The following is a 17,406-nucleotide window of genomic DNA, read 5'->3' as shown; positions in this document are numbered from 1 at the left end:
CTTCTTTGAACAACAAAGACAAACACATCACTTCAAGTGGCATCTCTCCCTCCTCCACTTTTTCCACTCTGTCTGCCTCCGAACTGTAGCCTCTCACGCTGGAGGCCGTTTCTATACAGCGTGCAACACTTTTTCATTTGAAATTACACCTTTCACATTACAAACAACATCCTGCTGTATGAGACGGACTCTACGGAACAAAGGCGTGAGTCCTGAAGAGCCAGGGGCGATGAGTACCAACAAAACAGGAAGCCAGCATTTTAGTAGGCAGTAGTGGATGTAAACAAAGACAAGCACCAGCAGACAGAGACGCACATTCACAGACATATGTATTACAGAGGAAGACAAACATTTACATGTGAAAGCGAGCACACGCAGGCAGATCAGATATTTTCTATCACGTGACAGAAAAGACGCAGGTTCAAACACATAAGCAAGAAGCATCTCTATCCAATCCTAAGTGTCCATAAAGGGCCACCCTGCACCCTGACTCATATGCCACTGTATAGGCTAATTATAGCATTTAAAAAAGATAAAATGCTGAGAACAGAGGCTGATGACTTGAATAACTAGAAAACAAAATCCTCAAATCTGAACTGCACATGGTGATGATGGGATTTCTGAAAAATAACAGCATGATATCAAGTGAGTCAGACTCTTTTGCAATCTATGAACACCATCAAATATTGAATGATGAAAGTGTGATTCTTGTTTATTTACAATGTGTCAAATGCTGCATTGCTACAAGAATTAAAAGAATAGTTTAACCAATTTAAAAAAAAACGTACCGAAATTGTAGGAAAAAATGTTTTACCTGAGTTTATCTAAATATGTCTATCAAGTCTATCAAGCATTTAATAAAAATCTGTAGGATGAGAAAAATCATACTTTCAAAAAGTGCTTCGGTACAATTTTCTGTGGTAATTTTTGTTAGACCAAGAAATCCAGGGAAGCATTATATTAGTTATATATATTAAAAAAAGATACAAAAGAAAAGTGCTTATTAGAAGTACCACTGGCTCAAGATCCGCATAAAAAAAATCTTGACTGACAACATTAGTTTACTTGAGTGAAATCTGTTAAAGATATACTTTGAGAGCAATTACATTTGTATGAGTCTACATATTGTTTTTATGGAAAATTGTGCAATCATCAGTTATGGTGTGTTTATCTACAGAGACCCTGGCCTGTGCCTGTATTTTGTTCTTATTTTACTCTGTTGTTTGCTGACAAAATTCATTCATAAACAAGACTGAATCTGGGGTTGGCTTTAATTTTCCCTGTCACTAACAAGCACTGAAGAAGAGGATGGGGGTGAATAGCGATGGCGACTTGTCCTTTCCTCTCTTAAGCAGGACGGTGGTGGCGGTTAGCTTAGTTAGCCTGTTGTAAGCAGACCTCGCACACCTTCCTAACATTCTTACAACAGAACCCTGTCAATAGTCTATTGCAGTTTAGGGAAAAAGTCCCTAATTTTGAATATTGTGTTTATAAATAGCAGCTGACAAGTCCTACATTAGTAGACCTTTTTCTTTTTTTTAAAGGTTATTTTTTTGGCATTTTAGCCTTTTATTAGACAGAACAGATCAACAGTGTGAAAGGGGGAGAGAGAGTGGCAAAGTGCCTTGAGTGGGAGCTGAACTTGAGGCTGCTGTGGCAAGGACTTGGCCCTCATTCATGGGGTGCCTGCTTTATCCACTCAGCCACCAATGCCCCATTAGTAGACCTTTAAGTAGTTTTTGAGACATCTTGAAAAAGAAAAAAAAAACATTCAAATGAACAACCAGACAAATGGGGACAAAACATGACTTCCGTGATGGTATGCCTCAGTATTGAATCTCAAATCTTACATATTCAAACTTTATTACCGACAGCGCCAAAGATCAGCAACTGTCAACTACTTTAAGCTGGCGCTGAAAAATTGTTTTTGTTTTATTTTTTTTGGTAATCACAAAACTCCTGACTTAAATCCAACTCTTACCAATTTTTGATGATTCTTATGTGACAGAATGAACCAAGGAAATGAGGACCACAAATAAAGTCTAAACAGCATGTCAGTGGTAAGGGAGGAAAAAAAAACAAAAACAAATGTGAAGCAGTAAGCAGCTGCAGACAGGAGGAGATGTCAGCCTCGAGGAGGCCTTGCAACAAGAGCGATGTCAGTTTGAATCTGTACCAGCTCAGCAGCCTCCATCGAGAGGGCCTTCAACAACAACAACAAACCCTCGTCTGCTGTCGCTATGGCAGATCTGTGTAACACCCCGGTGTGAACATCAGAGGGCCCACAGAGACCTTCCCCGAACAAATAACAGCAACTTCCCCATAAAAGCCAAAAAAAGCGTATCCACATAAGAAGTCATGAAGAACATATTAGTGTTCAGGTCAGGGGGAGATGGAGCGATTTCATCTCTAAAGGTGATTACATGATGGTTTTTAGGGGGGCATGTCTTGAGCCTTCCTGACTCATCTCTGTCCCGGTAAACAGAGTCTGGTGTGCCGTCCCTGCTGCTGTTGTCGGGCCCCCTCCAGCAGTGGAGCGAGAGCAGCAGTGAGTCAGAGGGCTCAGACTCACACTGCGGGGTGACATTCTTTTGGTCAGACCCGGGCCTGTTTTCTTACCACTGCCTCAAAACACTGACTCACTCAACAACAAGCTCAGAGCAGCCAAACGCGAGTCGATGCTGCCGGGACCCGATCTGCTCCGTCCATTAGCTGACTCATCCAGGTTCTTGCTCCACTCATGTTTTGGGATTAATTGTCTTTTTATGGTGTTATTACTGGAAATGAGCTGTAATTAATCAATACTGGGTTGCTTTGGTTTTAAGTTGAATTGGCAAATAAATATTAGGCATAACACTTCTGCACGACTGTACTGATCTGCGGTTGGAATTAAAAGATTTTCGAATCAAATCAACTTCTCAATTCAACAAATTAACACTTTTATAGCTTCCCAGTCAACTAAGACATTTTTTAGTCTTGAATATGATAATACATGAGCCAACACAACTACTCAAACACAACTACTTAAAAAAAAGAATGAATGGGCAATTTTCCCACCTACATCTTTATGTAATTTATCAGGTGAAAATACCATAAATCTCCTGGTTTTGGATTCTTAAATGTGCACATTTTCCCCTCTTTTTAGAATCAGTTATTTAAAAATCTTTGGCTTTTGGACTTTTTGGGCGAGCAATTAGCAAACGTCACCTTTGGCTCGGGGAACTTGCTATTTTTTTACAGTTCTTTGTGATTTTATAGACTAAGGAATTAATCACGAAAGAAATCACTATAATAAAATAACTATTAGGTCTTGCCAGATTAAGATATTCAAATCAACTGGGTGAGTTGACAGCTCTGGTTCTCAACACAACTGTTAATTTTAAGAATCTTTCTCATGACTGCATTGATCCACAGGCAGACAATAACATTGGACAGATTTTCAAATTGAATCAACTTGATTGATTGGAGACATTTTACGGCTGGTCGGGGCAGCCAAGGATGCTGTGAGTGTGATGACACTGGTTCTGCAACAGTGAGTCCATACATTGATTAGGTGATTGACAGAAAACTGACTGACAGCAATATTGATAATTAATAATAGTTTGTAACATTTTTACAAACATAAAATAGCCTGCGCCCTCTGTTCCAGCTTCTCACTTGGGAAGATTTGCTTTTCATATCATTGCAAACTGAATATTTTGGGGTTTTGGACTGTTGCTTGGACAAAATACGGCAGTTGAAGATGTCACCTGAGGTATTTTTATGACATTTTATCGACCAAACTAATTGATTTCTTTTTTTAAAAGGAGAGCTCAAATGATTAATGGACACTGATCACTAGTTGCAAGAAACCCTGATTAAGGTTTTGATTGATTAAGTGATTTAAATCAACTGGCTGGTTTCTATGGTCTTATTTTGAGGGGAAATAAGCTAAAAAGAAAAGATAGCCAGCCGAATGTCAGAAAAATGGTTTGGTCTTTAAAAGCACCAGAGCTGTGCATGGCTACATCCTTCTCATGTCAGATATTATCACTATGAACTGATTTGTTTTGTAAAACAACTAGTACATGAATCCGAAACTTTATGACCATCTTTTCAGCCAAAAAAGATGCTGTTTTGATGTCAACTTCAGCAACCCTTCATGCCGTGATGATAGTGTTTTTAGTGCACCAAAGAACCCAACCGCAAGCAGGGAAGCAACAAACTAAACCACACATCTAAAAAGATAAATCTCTTATCACTCTGCACGCGAACGCCAACTTATCTCAATTACAACACAAACAAACTACACGAAATTGATACTCGGTTGTTTAAAATGCCATCAAGTATTTGAAAAGGTCCTTAAAAAGTAAATATGGTTGACAGAGGGACCGGAGAGGGCTGATCTGAGCGCCGCTCCCGGTGCTGTACAGCTGATCTCCCCCGGCAGGCAGGGAGCGGCAGCCAACAGATGATGACCGTCATTTAAATGAGAGGAATAAAAACACCTCCGTGTCTCTGCAGTAGAGTCTATGAAAGTGAACCGTGTGCTCTCACCCTCCAGCGGCTCGGCTCCCCGGCAGTTGCTGCAGATGTGTTTGATCTCTTTGCCGATCTGGCAGTGGATCATGAACGGCATGTTGTTGTTGTTTGAGGCGGGCTGATGATGCTGCTGCTGCTGCTGCTGCAGCTCAGTGGAGCTGTTGCGGGACTTCATCCTGTTCAGGCAGAAGGCTCTCCTCCTCTTCTTCGGTTTCTGCTCCTCGGGCGCGGGCACCGCCGAGGATGGGTGGTCGGTGACAGATCCGGAGCCGGACCATGAACGCATCACGTCGCCTGCACGACCCGCCATGTTTGGGCTGCTGGACTTGCGGGGCTGGACCCTCTCGCCCTCTGCTCCGGTGGAAGGGGGGGTTCTTACTGGTCTGCTGCTCTGTCCACTACTAACAGTCCGACATAATAACCATGTCTACTACTACTACTACAACTTCCGGATACATCTTACAAAATAAAATCACTTTCAACATGCAGTACTTTTTAAAAACTGCAATATACTAATCTGTACCAGAGTGAAAACAATCCTTACAGTAGAAATGTATTTAAAAATTCACATTTTTGTTCCCATTGTTGTCTCTACAACATCGACCTTCTAACTGTCTGCTTATTTGTTGTATGGCATGCCTGATACACATCTAAAAAGCACCACACTACTATTGACTCTGAGAAGTCACAGAATGAAAGGAGTATGCCTTCACCAGAACTTTCTTCCCCACCAAGGTGATTTTAAAAACAACAACAACAACAACAACAACAACAACAACAACAACGAAAACTCTTCCGACAGCCTTTGCGCAAGCACATACTACTATGACAAGAGCATTGACCATGGATGCATTATACCAAAAAGCCTTAACGTGAAAAGAGAAGAAAATAAGACTTCTTGTCTTGTTGGTGTATGAATACAGCATCACAGACCTCCAACTACTAGAATATTTCAGGTATTGAACAATACAACAAAAGACATGGTTGTTTGACAAAGACAGTGAGGTCAGTAATCATTTCTAAGGATGTGCAACCGCTTGCAAGAAAAAAAGGTTAAATACAATGATAATGTGCAGGAAATGTCCACTGATTGGACAAACTGGTGAGTTACAAGATTAAACACAGGGTACCCATAGATTATTTAGTACAGCCATGCACCTCTGACTTTATTGTCCTGTGAGACTTTTGTGCAAATTAACTTCTCTGCTCTTCTGTTAGCATTGCAGTTTATTTAGCATGACAGCTCCAATTTAGGAAATGCAGCTGCTCCAAAACAGTGCTGCACTCAGTTGCGGCTATTTATGTTAAACCAAAGTGTCACAAATTCAAGGGGGTTTGATGTCAGTTTATGAGAAAGTGATAAAATGTTGTATTGTGCAAAACAAGTATAATATTCAAATTATTAACAAGTATCATATTTACATCAAAGTATGTATTAACAAATGTGAGCAATCCTATCCTGACCCACAATTCAATTAATTTATTCTTCGTCTTTATTTTATTATGAAGGCCTACTCCACATCCGGTTTAGTCTATGTCGTCAGCATGAATCCATGCTGGTATTTGATGCAGCCTTGTGGCGGTAGCCAATGAGGTTGAAGCGCCTGGAAATCTAGAATTTAAAGGATCTCATTAAAACACACACACACACACACACACACACACACACACACACACACAACCAGAGTATAGATGCTTTGCACATCTGAGGTCAAAAGAAAAATAATAATCACAGGAACCTTTATGGCTAACATTCAGTGCCAGTGATACAAAACCCCTCAGTTTGATGACAGATTTCTATAAATACATTTTATTTTAACATCTTTTACCTTGTAGATTGCATTAGTTTACACTCTTAACTGTCCTTATGTATGAAAGTGTTTTTTAAAAATGCGTAGCCTATGTAAGCCTTTTTTTGTCTTTTTTTTCTTACTACTTATTGTTCTTTTTATGTAAAGCAAATTTAATTAATAGTGCTCAAACAATAAAACCTACACCAACACAGATATTGTACTGCATTTGAATCACGGTTAATTCAAGTTTCCACCATTATTTATTTTATAAACTAGCTTGACCCCTTATTACAGAGAACTGTAATAAGTGGTCAAGCTGTAACAGACTACTTACAGCTTGACCCCTTATTATGGCTTATTGTGGTTATGGTCAAACTATAATTTGCTCCATAAAAAAAAATGCTCCGCAGCTACAGGAAGAAGAGGGTGAAAAATAGTGGATGGTAATATTTTGTTACTCAAAATAAATATTTATTTATGCATTTTTTTAAATCAGCATTTTTCTTCTTCTATAGGATGTCTTACATTTTTGTTCCGCATCTGTCTGCAAAATCTAAAATATTTCCAAAAAAAGAAAAAACAAAATAAGAATGACTTCGAGATTCTTACAAGAATAAAAGCAAGTTAAATTTATAAAGTCTTAGGACTTAACAACTGAGTTTGCTTGTTTCAGAGTCAGGATGGTTATGTTCTGCTGAGGCCAACAAAAGGTCACAGTTTGTAGTTTCAAACTTCTGCCAGCAGGTGGAGCTCACTCATAAGCAATAAGGATGAAATTAATTTGTCATAAGAGTGACAGACTGAGCTACAGGGTGCAGACCAGTGAGGAGAAACTCACTCTGTTATCTCCTTCATTTTTACAACACTGAGCTGGGGTGCGTGACAAAGCCTCGGACGTGTGTTATTGAGCCATTTTTTGTATTTTGTTATCATTTTACTCATGTACATAGTGTGCGTGTTGATGTATTTTACGTAACACCAAGATCAAAAGCATACGCTGCATTTTCCTCGCTGCAGACGATGAGTCACGAAGGCTTTCAAATTCAAAGTACAAGGCTGTGTATCACAAGATGAAAGGGGAACAGTTTAGTGAACAAGCCAGCTGTCTGGAGTGAGGCCTCCTCCTCCTCCTCCTCCTCCTCACACTGAAAATGTTAAGTATGTAAGTATGTGAGTACGACCAGGAAAATGTACTTAGGGAATAAAAGTAAAATTACTCAATGCAAAAAACTGTCCCCTGTGACTGTTATACATCAAATATATATTATTATTTCTAATGCTTAACTGTAAAAGGAGGGTTTTACTGATGTAGTTGTCAGATAAATGTAGTGAAGTGAAAAGCACAGTATTTTCCACTAAAATTAAGAGGAGTAGAGAGAAAAATACTCAAGCAAAGTAGCTCAAATTTGAACTCAGTCCTAAATTGGTGTGATTTCTTTGGATAACCATTCCAAAAAAAATAATAGATTCAGATTTTTTTTAAAGCTATGGAAAAAATATCTAGAGAGAAAAGCTACAGAAAAACTATATTTATAATTATCAGAATTACATATTTAAAATCATGTTACAGAATTATTATAATGTTTTAAGCCCCTTTTCCAACTCTTGTTTGCCTTGGGCTTTTTTGTCTTGTTTTTTTACTCTAATGTCTGTATCATTTAGTATGTTTGTTTGCTTAACTAATTTTCAGGAAATTTTCTTTTCTGTTTTTCCTTGTTGGTCTGACAAAACAAGAAGTCTAATGGCATTTCCTTGGATGTCAGGAAATTGTGCTTGGCACTAATTGGTCCTAATAATTAGTCGAGAGAGTAATTCTTCATCCTTCCATCTGTTAACTTGATTATTTTCATTACTGATTTATCCACTAAGGATTTTTCTGAATGTAATTATTTGTTTAGTCCATAAAATATCATAAAAGTAGGAAAGTGTTCATAGATCAAATTTTAAAAGGTTAACCCTTTGACAGCTGGAATGATATCAGTTTTCTTTTGCTGCATTCAGATGCCTTTCACAAGCTTTTAAACCCCAGAAACCTGAGAAAATTGGTTTGATTTCCTTCAAAAACACAGGAAACAACATAATAACAACAACTTGGGAAGAAATGTCCCATAAAATAAGTAAAATGTGACAGGGAAACAAAGTAAGCTAGGGGTTATTATTATCTGAAATTGAGGGGAAAATATCCAGATAACTATATTTATAATTCTTTTATTTATATATTTAAAATTATGTTTCACAAAACAGGGGAAAAAAACTTTGTAATATATTTTAGCCCTTTCTTGGAGTCATGATTTTTTTTTGTTTGTTTATTTTTATTTAATTATTTTTATTTATTTATTTTTTTGCTTTTGTTGCTTATTTTCAGGTAATTATCTTGAAAATTTGTACAAATGTCTTACTAAGTTTTTGGTAATTTCTTCTTTTGTTGCTCACTGCCTTCTTCCCATGTTTTTGAAAGAAATCAAGCCCATTTGCTCAGGTGCCAAAGGGTCAACTATAATGCTTGAGTAAAAATACTTAGTCATGTTCTCCCACTTTTTAAAAGATTTTCCTCACGCTGACACAAAACTGCTTTGCAAAGAGGACAGTTAGAAATGCGTAACGACACTTTACTGTAGTGGAAACATAAACCAAGTAAGAAGGACAATGTTTGTTACTCATCTCAGGCGTCGCAGGTTTCACTCTCTAACTCTGCCGGTCTTATTCTGATGACTGGCCTGATTTATACCACCCTTTCACTGTTGTTGCTTTCTCTAACGAGGAGGAGATGTGAGACTAGAGCACCGGTGGTGTAGGGCTAATCAATAAATCTATAGTCTCACTCTCTTACACACAGGCTGAGACTTATAGTCTGTCTCATGTGAGTGGGAGCAAAGGTGGGAGGACTGCAGGTGTGATTCAGATTAGGTAACACAGGAGAGCAGCGACTGCTTTGCACTTAACCTACAGTATATACTGATCCTCTGACATTCCCTCTGCACCACCAGCAGGTAAAAACTTGACATTGTCCAATACTTTGATCTATGACCAAATCCTATCTTAACTCTTTCCCACTAGCCTCAGCATTTTGTGTTAAGTGCTTATTAGCAAATGTAAACAAAGATGGTGAACATGGAAAAACCATTGCAATGGCTAAACATCAACACGCTGACGATGACACAGAGTGTCCCGGGGATGACGTTTTTCTGCAGGCCAAAATTAGCGCCACCCTGGTCCCCTCGTCAAAAAGCCCATGGGATTTTCTTTGCTAGATTTTATTATAGTGTAAATGATTGTTTTTACAATTATTATTGCAGAAAATCAGCTCTGCGGCAAACAAACATTTGTGAAACTTACATGTTTTGTTCAGTTGGATAATCTTGACAAATAAACACCACTTTAAGCCTAAAGTGAAGCCTAAATGCAATCGCCAAAAGTATAAAGCTAACATTAGGCTATGAATTAACTACACTTCAGTTACAAGACTTAACATCACCACAACTATGAGGCTGTAATGCTGTGTTTGGTGCAGTCTCTCTTTATATTGTGCACTCTGTTGTGAGCACATTAGCATTTAGTTTAAAGCACAACTGCTTGCCTGAATACAACCTCACAGAGCTGCTAAAGCGGCTCTGGACTCTCATTTGAAGTCTCTAAGGACGAGCAGAGATAACCTTGATGAAATCATCAGTGATTATTTTCCCAGACTCAACAAAGTTCCTCCAGGACCACATACGACATCGTACAACTGTTCTCACAGACTGAGAAGTTCTCCTCCCTGATGAGTGAACTGACAATTATGTGTCAAATCAGTGGACTTCTCCTTTAATCTGCAAAGTAACTATGGACCATAAATATCAAAATAGTAACTTGTACTCTTATTCAGTCCTTGGTTACAAATTTTAAGTAAATGGACTGCAGCATCTCATGCAAAGGGCTTTAGAGTTTTGCTCATTTACCCAACTCACTCTTCCCACAGAACCAGACAAATCTGCAAGCTCATGTTTCATTTGCTATTTCTGATGTGTCTGGTACTTCTCAGCCATGAACAGATTTCCAGCAGCCTGTGATGTGACAGGCCAATCACAACCGTTCAACTACTATGGGGCTTGTCTGAGACAATGACTGTAAAGCACAGATGTATCCAGACACAGCATTGGATCTGCGGCCCTTTTCATTCCTTTTAACTTTGCTCAGTGTACCATGAAGCCAAAATAAAGTTTGACTTTCAGGTAAAAAATTGCCCTGATCTTCTCCATTGTGGATGCAAGTCTATGGGGAAAAGTCTTTTTGGACCCAATTGCATCATGATATATCAATAAACTGTTAAACAATAAAGAATAAACTGCTCTTAAAGCTTTTCTTGAGAGGAAGGATTTGTTTGCTTTACTTCCAAAAGGATCTGGCAGAAGTCTAAAGGATCATTGGGGAACTAGCGGTGACAAAAGCCTCCTGCTGCACCCCCCTCATGTCGGTACGTCTCGGCCAAAAAGTGTATAGAGAACGGTCAGTTGGAGTAATTACATTCACCGACAAGCTCCACAGCCACCGACGCTGACTCAACATGCTGAATCAGTTGAAAAAAAAGACAACAAGGGCCAATGGTGCAGGACACACCGCAGCAGCGAAGGCAGCAGGCACTCGCCTTCAGCCCAATGTGGGCAGACAGTCGACTGTCGGCTTGGTGTGTCACATCCTTAATTAGTAGGAGCCAGGGTCGCTCTTCTTCCCGAGCCACAGTCGCCCTAATTGCAAATCAGGGCTACAGTGGTTGTATTTACGGTTCTTTACATATAAAGCTCACAGTCTGTTGCAGCACGCTGCGGTAATTCCTTATTAACCTCATAAAGCAATAATGTGTTACGACTGTACGTCTTGGAATTAATAATGGTCCAGAGTTGGTTTATAAGTAGCACACAGTATGATTCATTCAAATGCTGGAGCTGCACTCAGTGCAGTCCTCGCTGCTGTAATGTCAAACTTGTATCCTGAGGAAATCAATACAGCAGTGTTTCAAAAACATAACCTCATCTAAAATAAGAATGCTACAGTGCAGTCTAATAAGATGAGGATATTTTTGTTTTGCTTTGTCACATTTCTAACTCTTCATACCCTGAGAAGTATGTCTAGTTTTTATTCCACCCTCTGCTTTGTAATCTGAATTTCAATCCCTAAAACTGCATCAAAAATAGCCAAAAGAAACAGAAGCGCAGTGGAGATGAAGAACTATTGGGTCTCAGTCCTCAGAAAAGCCTCCTGTTCCTGCACACTCGAGGGGCTCAGTGGGGGCACAAAGGTCTGCAGGTTACAGCTCAATGAGCTGCTGACAGTAATGGACTTCATGCCTCGATGTGTCTGACAAGTGGCGCACTTTCAGCTGTACCACAAGCTCTGAAACATACCGCCTCACACTTACACACACACGTACGGACAGAAATACACATGTGAGTGCATACACACACTCGCATACATGAGACCACAGGTGTGCTTGTCACATCAGAGATGGCAGCATGTCCTTTGTTAGACAGCCTGTGGTGTGAACAGCTGTCAGATTATTTTCTATCTGTGAGACACTGAGCGCTTTACATCTGTCTCACCATAAACCATCCTGTCCAACAGCATCTATCTGCTGGTGCCAGCAGTGTAAGCATGTCCTTCTCACGAGCTGTCTCCTCCTCAGCTCAGTTACGTTACCACATCAGCAGACGCAGTGCAGCCTATAGAGTTTCTTATCTCTGTACTGTGACGGAGATCCACATCTGCTTCGACTGAATCAGTCTCACCTTGACCTGCCTGAGCAATGAGTCACATCTCCATGGTGCTGAGTCTGCCCGACAACTCAAACGAGTTTCCACTCTGACTCTGAAGCTCATTAACAAACTCCTCCAGTATTAGAAGGATGTATAAATAAATCACGGAGTTGAACCTTTGGACATGTTATTATGGCTCAGGATGGCCATGTTTTGCATGTGATTTGGCTTAAAATGTCTTGGCAGAGGACCCATACTATCTGGCTTTCTGTCCTTTCACTGCCAAATTGTTTTTACTTTCTTTTTATCTTGAAAGAGGATAACTCAGTGATTGTGCTTTAGCTGTTGTTGCTCTTTGACTCTGAACAGCCTCCTGTAAAGTCTCAGAGAAGCCAAATCTGTGGACATCCCTCAAGAAGTCCTTCACTGTTGGAAATATGGTCACTTCAGAAAACTGGGCTGTCATTGCAGCAGAAAGATGCAAATACTTTTAAAATTGTTGCCACATGACCAGAGAAAATAAGTGAAAAAAAGTCTGGGGCATTCACTTTTGCTCAAGAGGCAGAAAACGTACAACTACCATAATGCACTGAGCCAATTAACACTCCCGCTGGTGGGTGATGTAATGCAAACTCATCTATTTGACATAATGGCAGCCGGCTGGTAACAAACAATCTCATGTTACAGTTAAACAGTAAACTAAATTATGTTTCTGAAAATATTTGCGGTGAAAAAACAAACAACACAGTAGAGAATCTTTATATTCAATAAACCAAGATTTACCATTTGATCTTCGTATTTGCAAGCTTCGTTTTTCTGTGCAGGAAACAGTTTGTCCCCAACCTTCTGTTCACAAACTCTCGCTATTACAACTAAACATGGCACCAAAGTCTGTTTCTGAAAACATTTGAGGCAAAAAAATAGGCAGCGCAGTGACATAATTTGGGTTTAGATTTGATCAGCACTGCCTAGTTTAAGAAGTTTTACTGTTTCATCAGAGGTTTGTTGGTGTTCGGTTAGACTTTGAGAGTGAGAGAGGGGGGCGGGTCTGTCACTTGACGTACTTCTATACTCTTTGTGTTGGCAGTGGCGGCGTGGGTGGTGGGCACTATGAAAATTGAAAAAGTACAGCCTGTAGTTGGAGCAACAGCCCTGTGAGCCAGTGAAACTCTATGGGATGACACATGCAAAATGCATCATCAGATGAAGTTTCAATGGGGGGGAGAGGGAGGGAAGTTTACCACAGCTCATGTACACATACTACCAACAATGTGATGGTACAAAGAAGGTCAAAAATCAACAAAGCATCCCTTTAACATCTTTTTGTTTTCTCAGTTTCTGCCCTTGGTTTTATATCTTTTGTTATGTGGGTTGTAAACTAAACGCTGCTTGTTATTTATATATTCTTTTGTCTTTTTTATCTCCTTCTATGTCCATTTATTTTCAAAGCGAAATTAAGTAAAATAAATGGACATATGAAAGTGGCCTCTACAACTCTGCACTCTAACTGCCAAATAAAACTGCTCTGTGATCGATAGCAGCACTGCTGCTGACGCCGACCCACTATTCACGGGTCAAACTGGCTTTTAAACCATGCCTTTTAGCAAAACGCCTGCACCTTTAACAAACACACGTAGCTGTTAATGCACTGCTGCTCTATTCTTAGAGGAAGAGTTCAGAATGTGTTGAGAAAAGCATCACGACTGTTCTTTAATGAGACAGCTCACCGAAATAACACAATATGTACTTTTCCACAAAACGGTGCTGAGGTTTGAGTAACATTTTTCCTGAATTTGTTTTTGACATACACGCACACGTTTATGTGTACTAATATTTTAATATTGTCAATGGATGAAATGACAATGTGTAAACAGAAAAGTAATAGGGGCGCCCAATAGCTCAGTTGGTAGGGCTGGTGCCCCATGTATAGAGGCTATGTCCTCGCCGCAGTGGCTGCAGGTTCGATTTCAGCCTTGGCTTTTACTCCATGTCATCCCCTCTCTCTCCTCCTTTCACACTCAATCTGTCCTATCAATAAAGGCAAAAAGCCCATAAAAATAATCTTTAAAAAAACAAAAGAAAAAAAGAAAAAGGAAAGGTGCAATTAATAGTGACAAAGCAGTTAATTGTTTATTCAATTGATTATCTATCAATTAATCAGTTAATCATGTCCAAAATCCAATTATATTCAATTTAAACTAGAATTAAACACAGAGGAGAAGCTGGAACCAAGATAATATTTATAAATATTTACAATTTATGCTTAATTAAACAGTAATTAATGGGATATCACTGTTACAGATTGATTGAGTCATTTATTAACAAATGATTGTTTCCGTACAGCTATCATTTTGCACAGCAGGGACACTTGCTTTGTCCCGGGGGGGACACTTTTGCAAAATGACAAATTATTTAATTTTTTTAATAACTTCTTAAAACCCATCTTTATAGACTTGCTTTTATGTGATGTTGTCTTTTTTATTTATTTCATTCCTTCTTTTAGTCATATGATTGCTTTTATTGTATTTAATTGTATATACTTATATTGATATTTTATGTCTTGCATTTGTTGTCTTCTTTTTTAAACTATATCCTAAATTCATCTTAGTTTTGTTGTCCTTACATTTTGCTAATAATGTTTAAATCTCTGTTGCTATACTGACTATCCCATTTCTGTTTTAGCTTTGCTTGTCAAACTGCTCTTAAAGGTGTTAATTTGTTGTTAAACTGTTTTTAATGGTGCTTTACACATTACATTGACAATATTAAAGTTATTAATAATATACCATTATTAGTTTTTAATATATAAATAATAAGCCTGGACTTCTGTTTGGATTCCAGGGATCCCCCTTGTACTTCCATTTGATTTGTTAAAAAAAAAAGCTCTATTTTGATATTTTTCATGCACTTCGGCACTTCATTTTCATTCAAAGTACAACATAAATAAATTAATGACTAAATATCAGTGCAAAGTAAGAGGCCACTATAGACCCTGACGCTGGCCCTGTGTAAAATGAGAGTGTCACTGTTATGAATTGAATTATTTAATTCTTTGTTCTTATATTGTAACTCTACTACTACAACTTCTGTCTGCAATGAACATGCAGCACCATGCAGAACCCAGAGAAAACCCACACTGACATGGGGACAACATGCACAGAGGGGCCCTGAAGCTAGTCACTGCTGTTGAGTTTACTGATGCTTTGAAAGTGAAATCCCATTCCTATCCGCCGTTTCGGGCAAAAGACGGAAGTCCCTCAAGCAAATAAAACAGTCAGTCCTAACTGAAATCTCAAGCAAATAAAACTGTAACTATCCTCCTGCGTTAAGAGGTTAAACTCACTGTCACTGCTGTCTGTATGATTAATGTCATACTGGACGACCACGTAACCTTCCCTCTTGTCTATTTTTGATGACTATCCATTACCCCCCCCCTATACTGTATCACCACCTCATCCCATCTGGGCTTCTATCTCCATCAGGCAAAAAATATTAATCATCCTCTGGGCTTTGATGACGCCGCTTCTAATTTCGGCCCTGAACTGAGACTACAGCCCTGACAAAGATTTAGTATGTAAAGTTAATGTGCTGCTCTACTGCTGAGACAGACGAGGTGGAGACCTGCTGCTTGGAGGCTAAAACAGACTCCCTCTGCCATTTAATCGCACAGCAGGGACACTGCCCAGTCCCTAACTCTACCGCACTTCACAGCATCGCTCCTCAGGAGACAAGCAGGTAGTCAGGTGGAGCAAAGAGAGGTTGCTTCCTGTGGCTTCTAGTGGATAAACTGAACTAAATCAAGAAATGGATCATTGTTGTCACTCCAGGACTGGCAGATAACAGAAGCATCTGAACACTCGTACATCCGCTCTGTCTGGGCGATAGGTCATTATCAGACCTTTCTAACACGTCACAGAGTCACACGTCACAATTTAACACCTTTTTCACAGTCAGACCGATCAAAGGATGGAAAGCCTGTGGGGACAATGAGTCCTACCATTATTTATGAAGTACATTAATTTATTGACATTAATATCACATTTTTGTCAGTATTTCACAAGTGTATTACACTAGTTCCTATTAGGGATGATAACACTTTTTGAACATGTCAAATGTAACTGATCAATCGATAGGCTATGCAATGCTGTCAAAGTATATGCAATATGTTGCTGTGAGCTTTTATTGAGGAAAAACACATCTGGCATTTTCTGGCTTCGTCAAATAACAATGAATCAATTAATTGATCATTCATTTTACCAATCACTGATTAAGGAAAGTGCTTACGATTTGCAGCATAGTTCTTAGTGATAATTAATCAATTAACGTGACCTTGACTCTGATGAGTGGCAGAAAATTGATGAATGGATTTACAAATTAAAAAGCAATTTATGATATTAGTTAATTTAATTTGTTGATGCCCGCCGGTTATAAGACAGTGAGCATCCAAGGTACTAAGGCTAGTATAATTACATTTTTTAATACCCTCTAATGTCATTTTATGAGACAACAAATGCTTTTTAAGACCTGCAAATACCTTAATTATTTTACCAAAGTCTTTCACGTGTTACTAATACTAGAACACATTATTGGATGGTCTTGTAATTAAACCTGGCACGGGTGACACATATCCTCCGCCACAGTACATATAATTTAATAACTAAATATCACGATACAGTTCTGGCTATTTTGTTTTTGTTTTAAAAAGGACAAAAAAGTTTGAGACTTTGCCAAATAATTCTAACAAGGGGAGATTCAACTGCTTTGATCCATTGATAGGTTCAAATGATATTTTTTTTAAAAAAAGTTTATTTATCTTAGTGTATTAGGGTTGTGCCGAAAGCCCTAATAAAACAAGCCTCCCATAAAATGAATCTGCTTTTTCATTTGGGCAACTATGTCCAGTCTCTTACTCTTGTGATCAAAATCATCCAAAGCTCAATCCTGAGATTGTTTTGTAGATAGTTTTAAAATGAATATAGCAACCTATGATCAAACCACATCAATGTCAGGTTTAGGGCCCCCCCCATTTCCAATGTAGGCCACATTCACTCATGACAGATACAGATCGTTTAGTTGGCTGAACAGATGGAGATACAGATAATGGTGCACTCGCTCAACCTTACAATATATTTCTCTTGTAAAGTCACGTGAGCACTTGATGGCTTATATGTAAAGAAAATGGAAACAATTTCATTTCTCAAAGTGAGATGGAAAGAAGATTCCTCCTCTGGCTCTTCTCCTTTTTTTAATTCTATTTTCTCTTGGGGGATTGGGGAAGTTTTTCTTTTGCCAAATCAAGGGTTTAAGGACAGAGGCTGTATAAATAATTTAGCCTTTGAGGCATATTGGTTATTTTAGGCTGC

The 17,406-nt window shown here is 38.8% G+C and overlaps 1 protein-coding gene across 2 annotated transcripts in view; it reads right to left on the bottom strand.

Annotated features, from left to right (window-relative positions):
* The window catches only part of phactr1 (phosphatase and actin regulator 1), a 56,127-nt gene that overhangs the window by 28,247 nt on the left and 10,474 nt on the right, over nt 1-17,406 (bottom strand). Inside the window, exon 1 of one of the 2 annotated variants that reach the window (XM_042513691.2) lies at nt 4,537-4,959. The exons of the other annotated variant lie outside the window; for it this stretch is intronic. Coding sequence (XP_042369625.2) covers nt 4,537-4,831 — 295 coding nt within the window. The 5' untranslated portion in view covers nt 4,832-4,959. Of the gene's footprint in view, nt 1-4,536; nt 4,960-17,406 lie in introns of those variants that run through there. 2 annotated transcript variants of the gene reach the window in all.

Source organism: Plectropomus leopardus, chromosome 5 (assembly GCF_026936395.1).
Source record: "Plectropomus leopardus strain MGB_pleo_1.0 chromosome 5, ASM2693639v1, whole genome shotgun sequence".
Lineage (NCBI taxonomy): Eukaryota > Metazoa > Chordata > Actinopteri > Perciformes > Serranidae > Plectropomus > Plectropomus leopardus.
The sequence above is the reverse complement of the archived record's forward strand: the minus strand, read 5'-3'. Positions and strand labels throughout refer to the sequence as shown.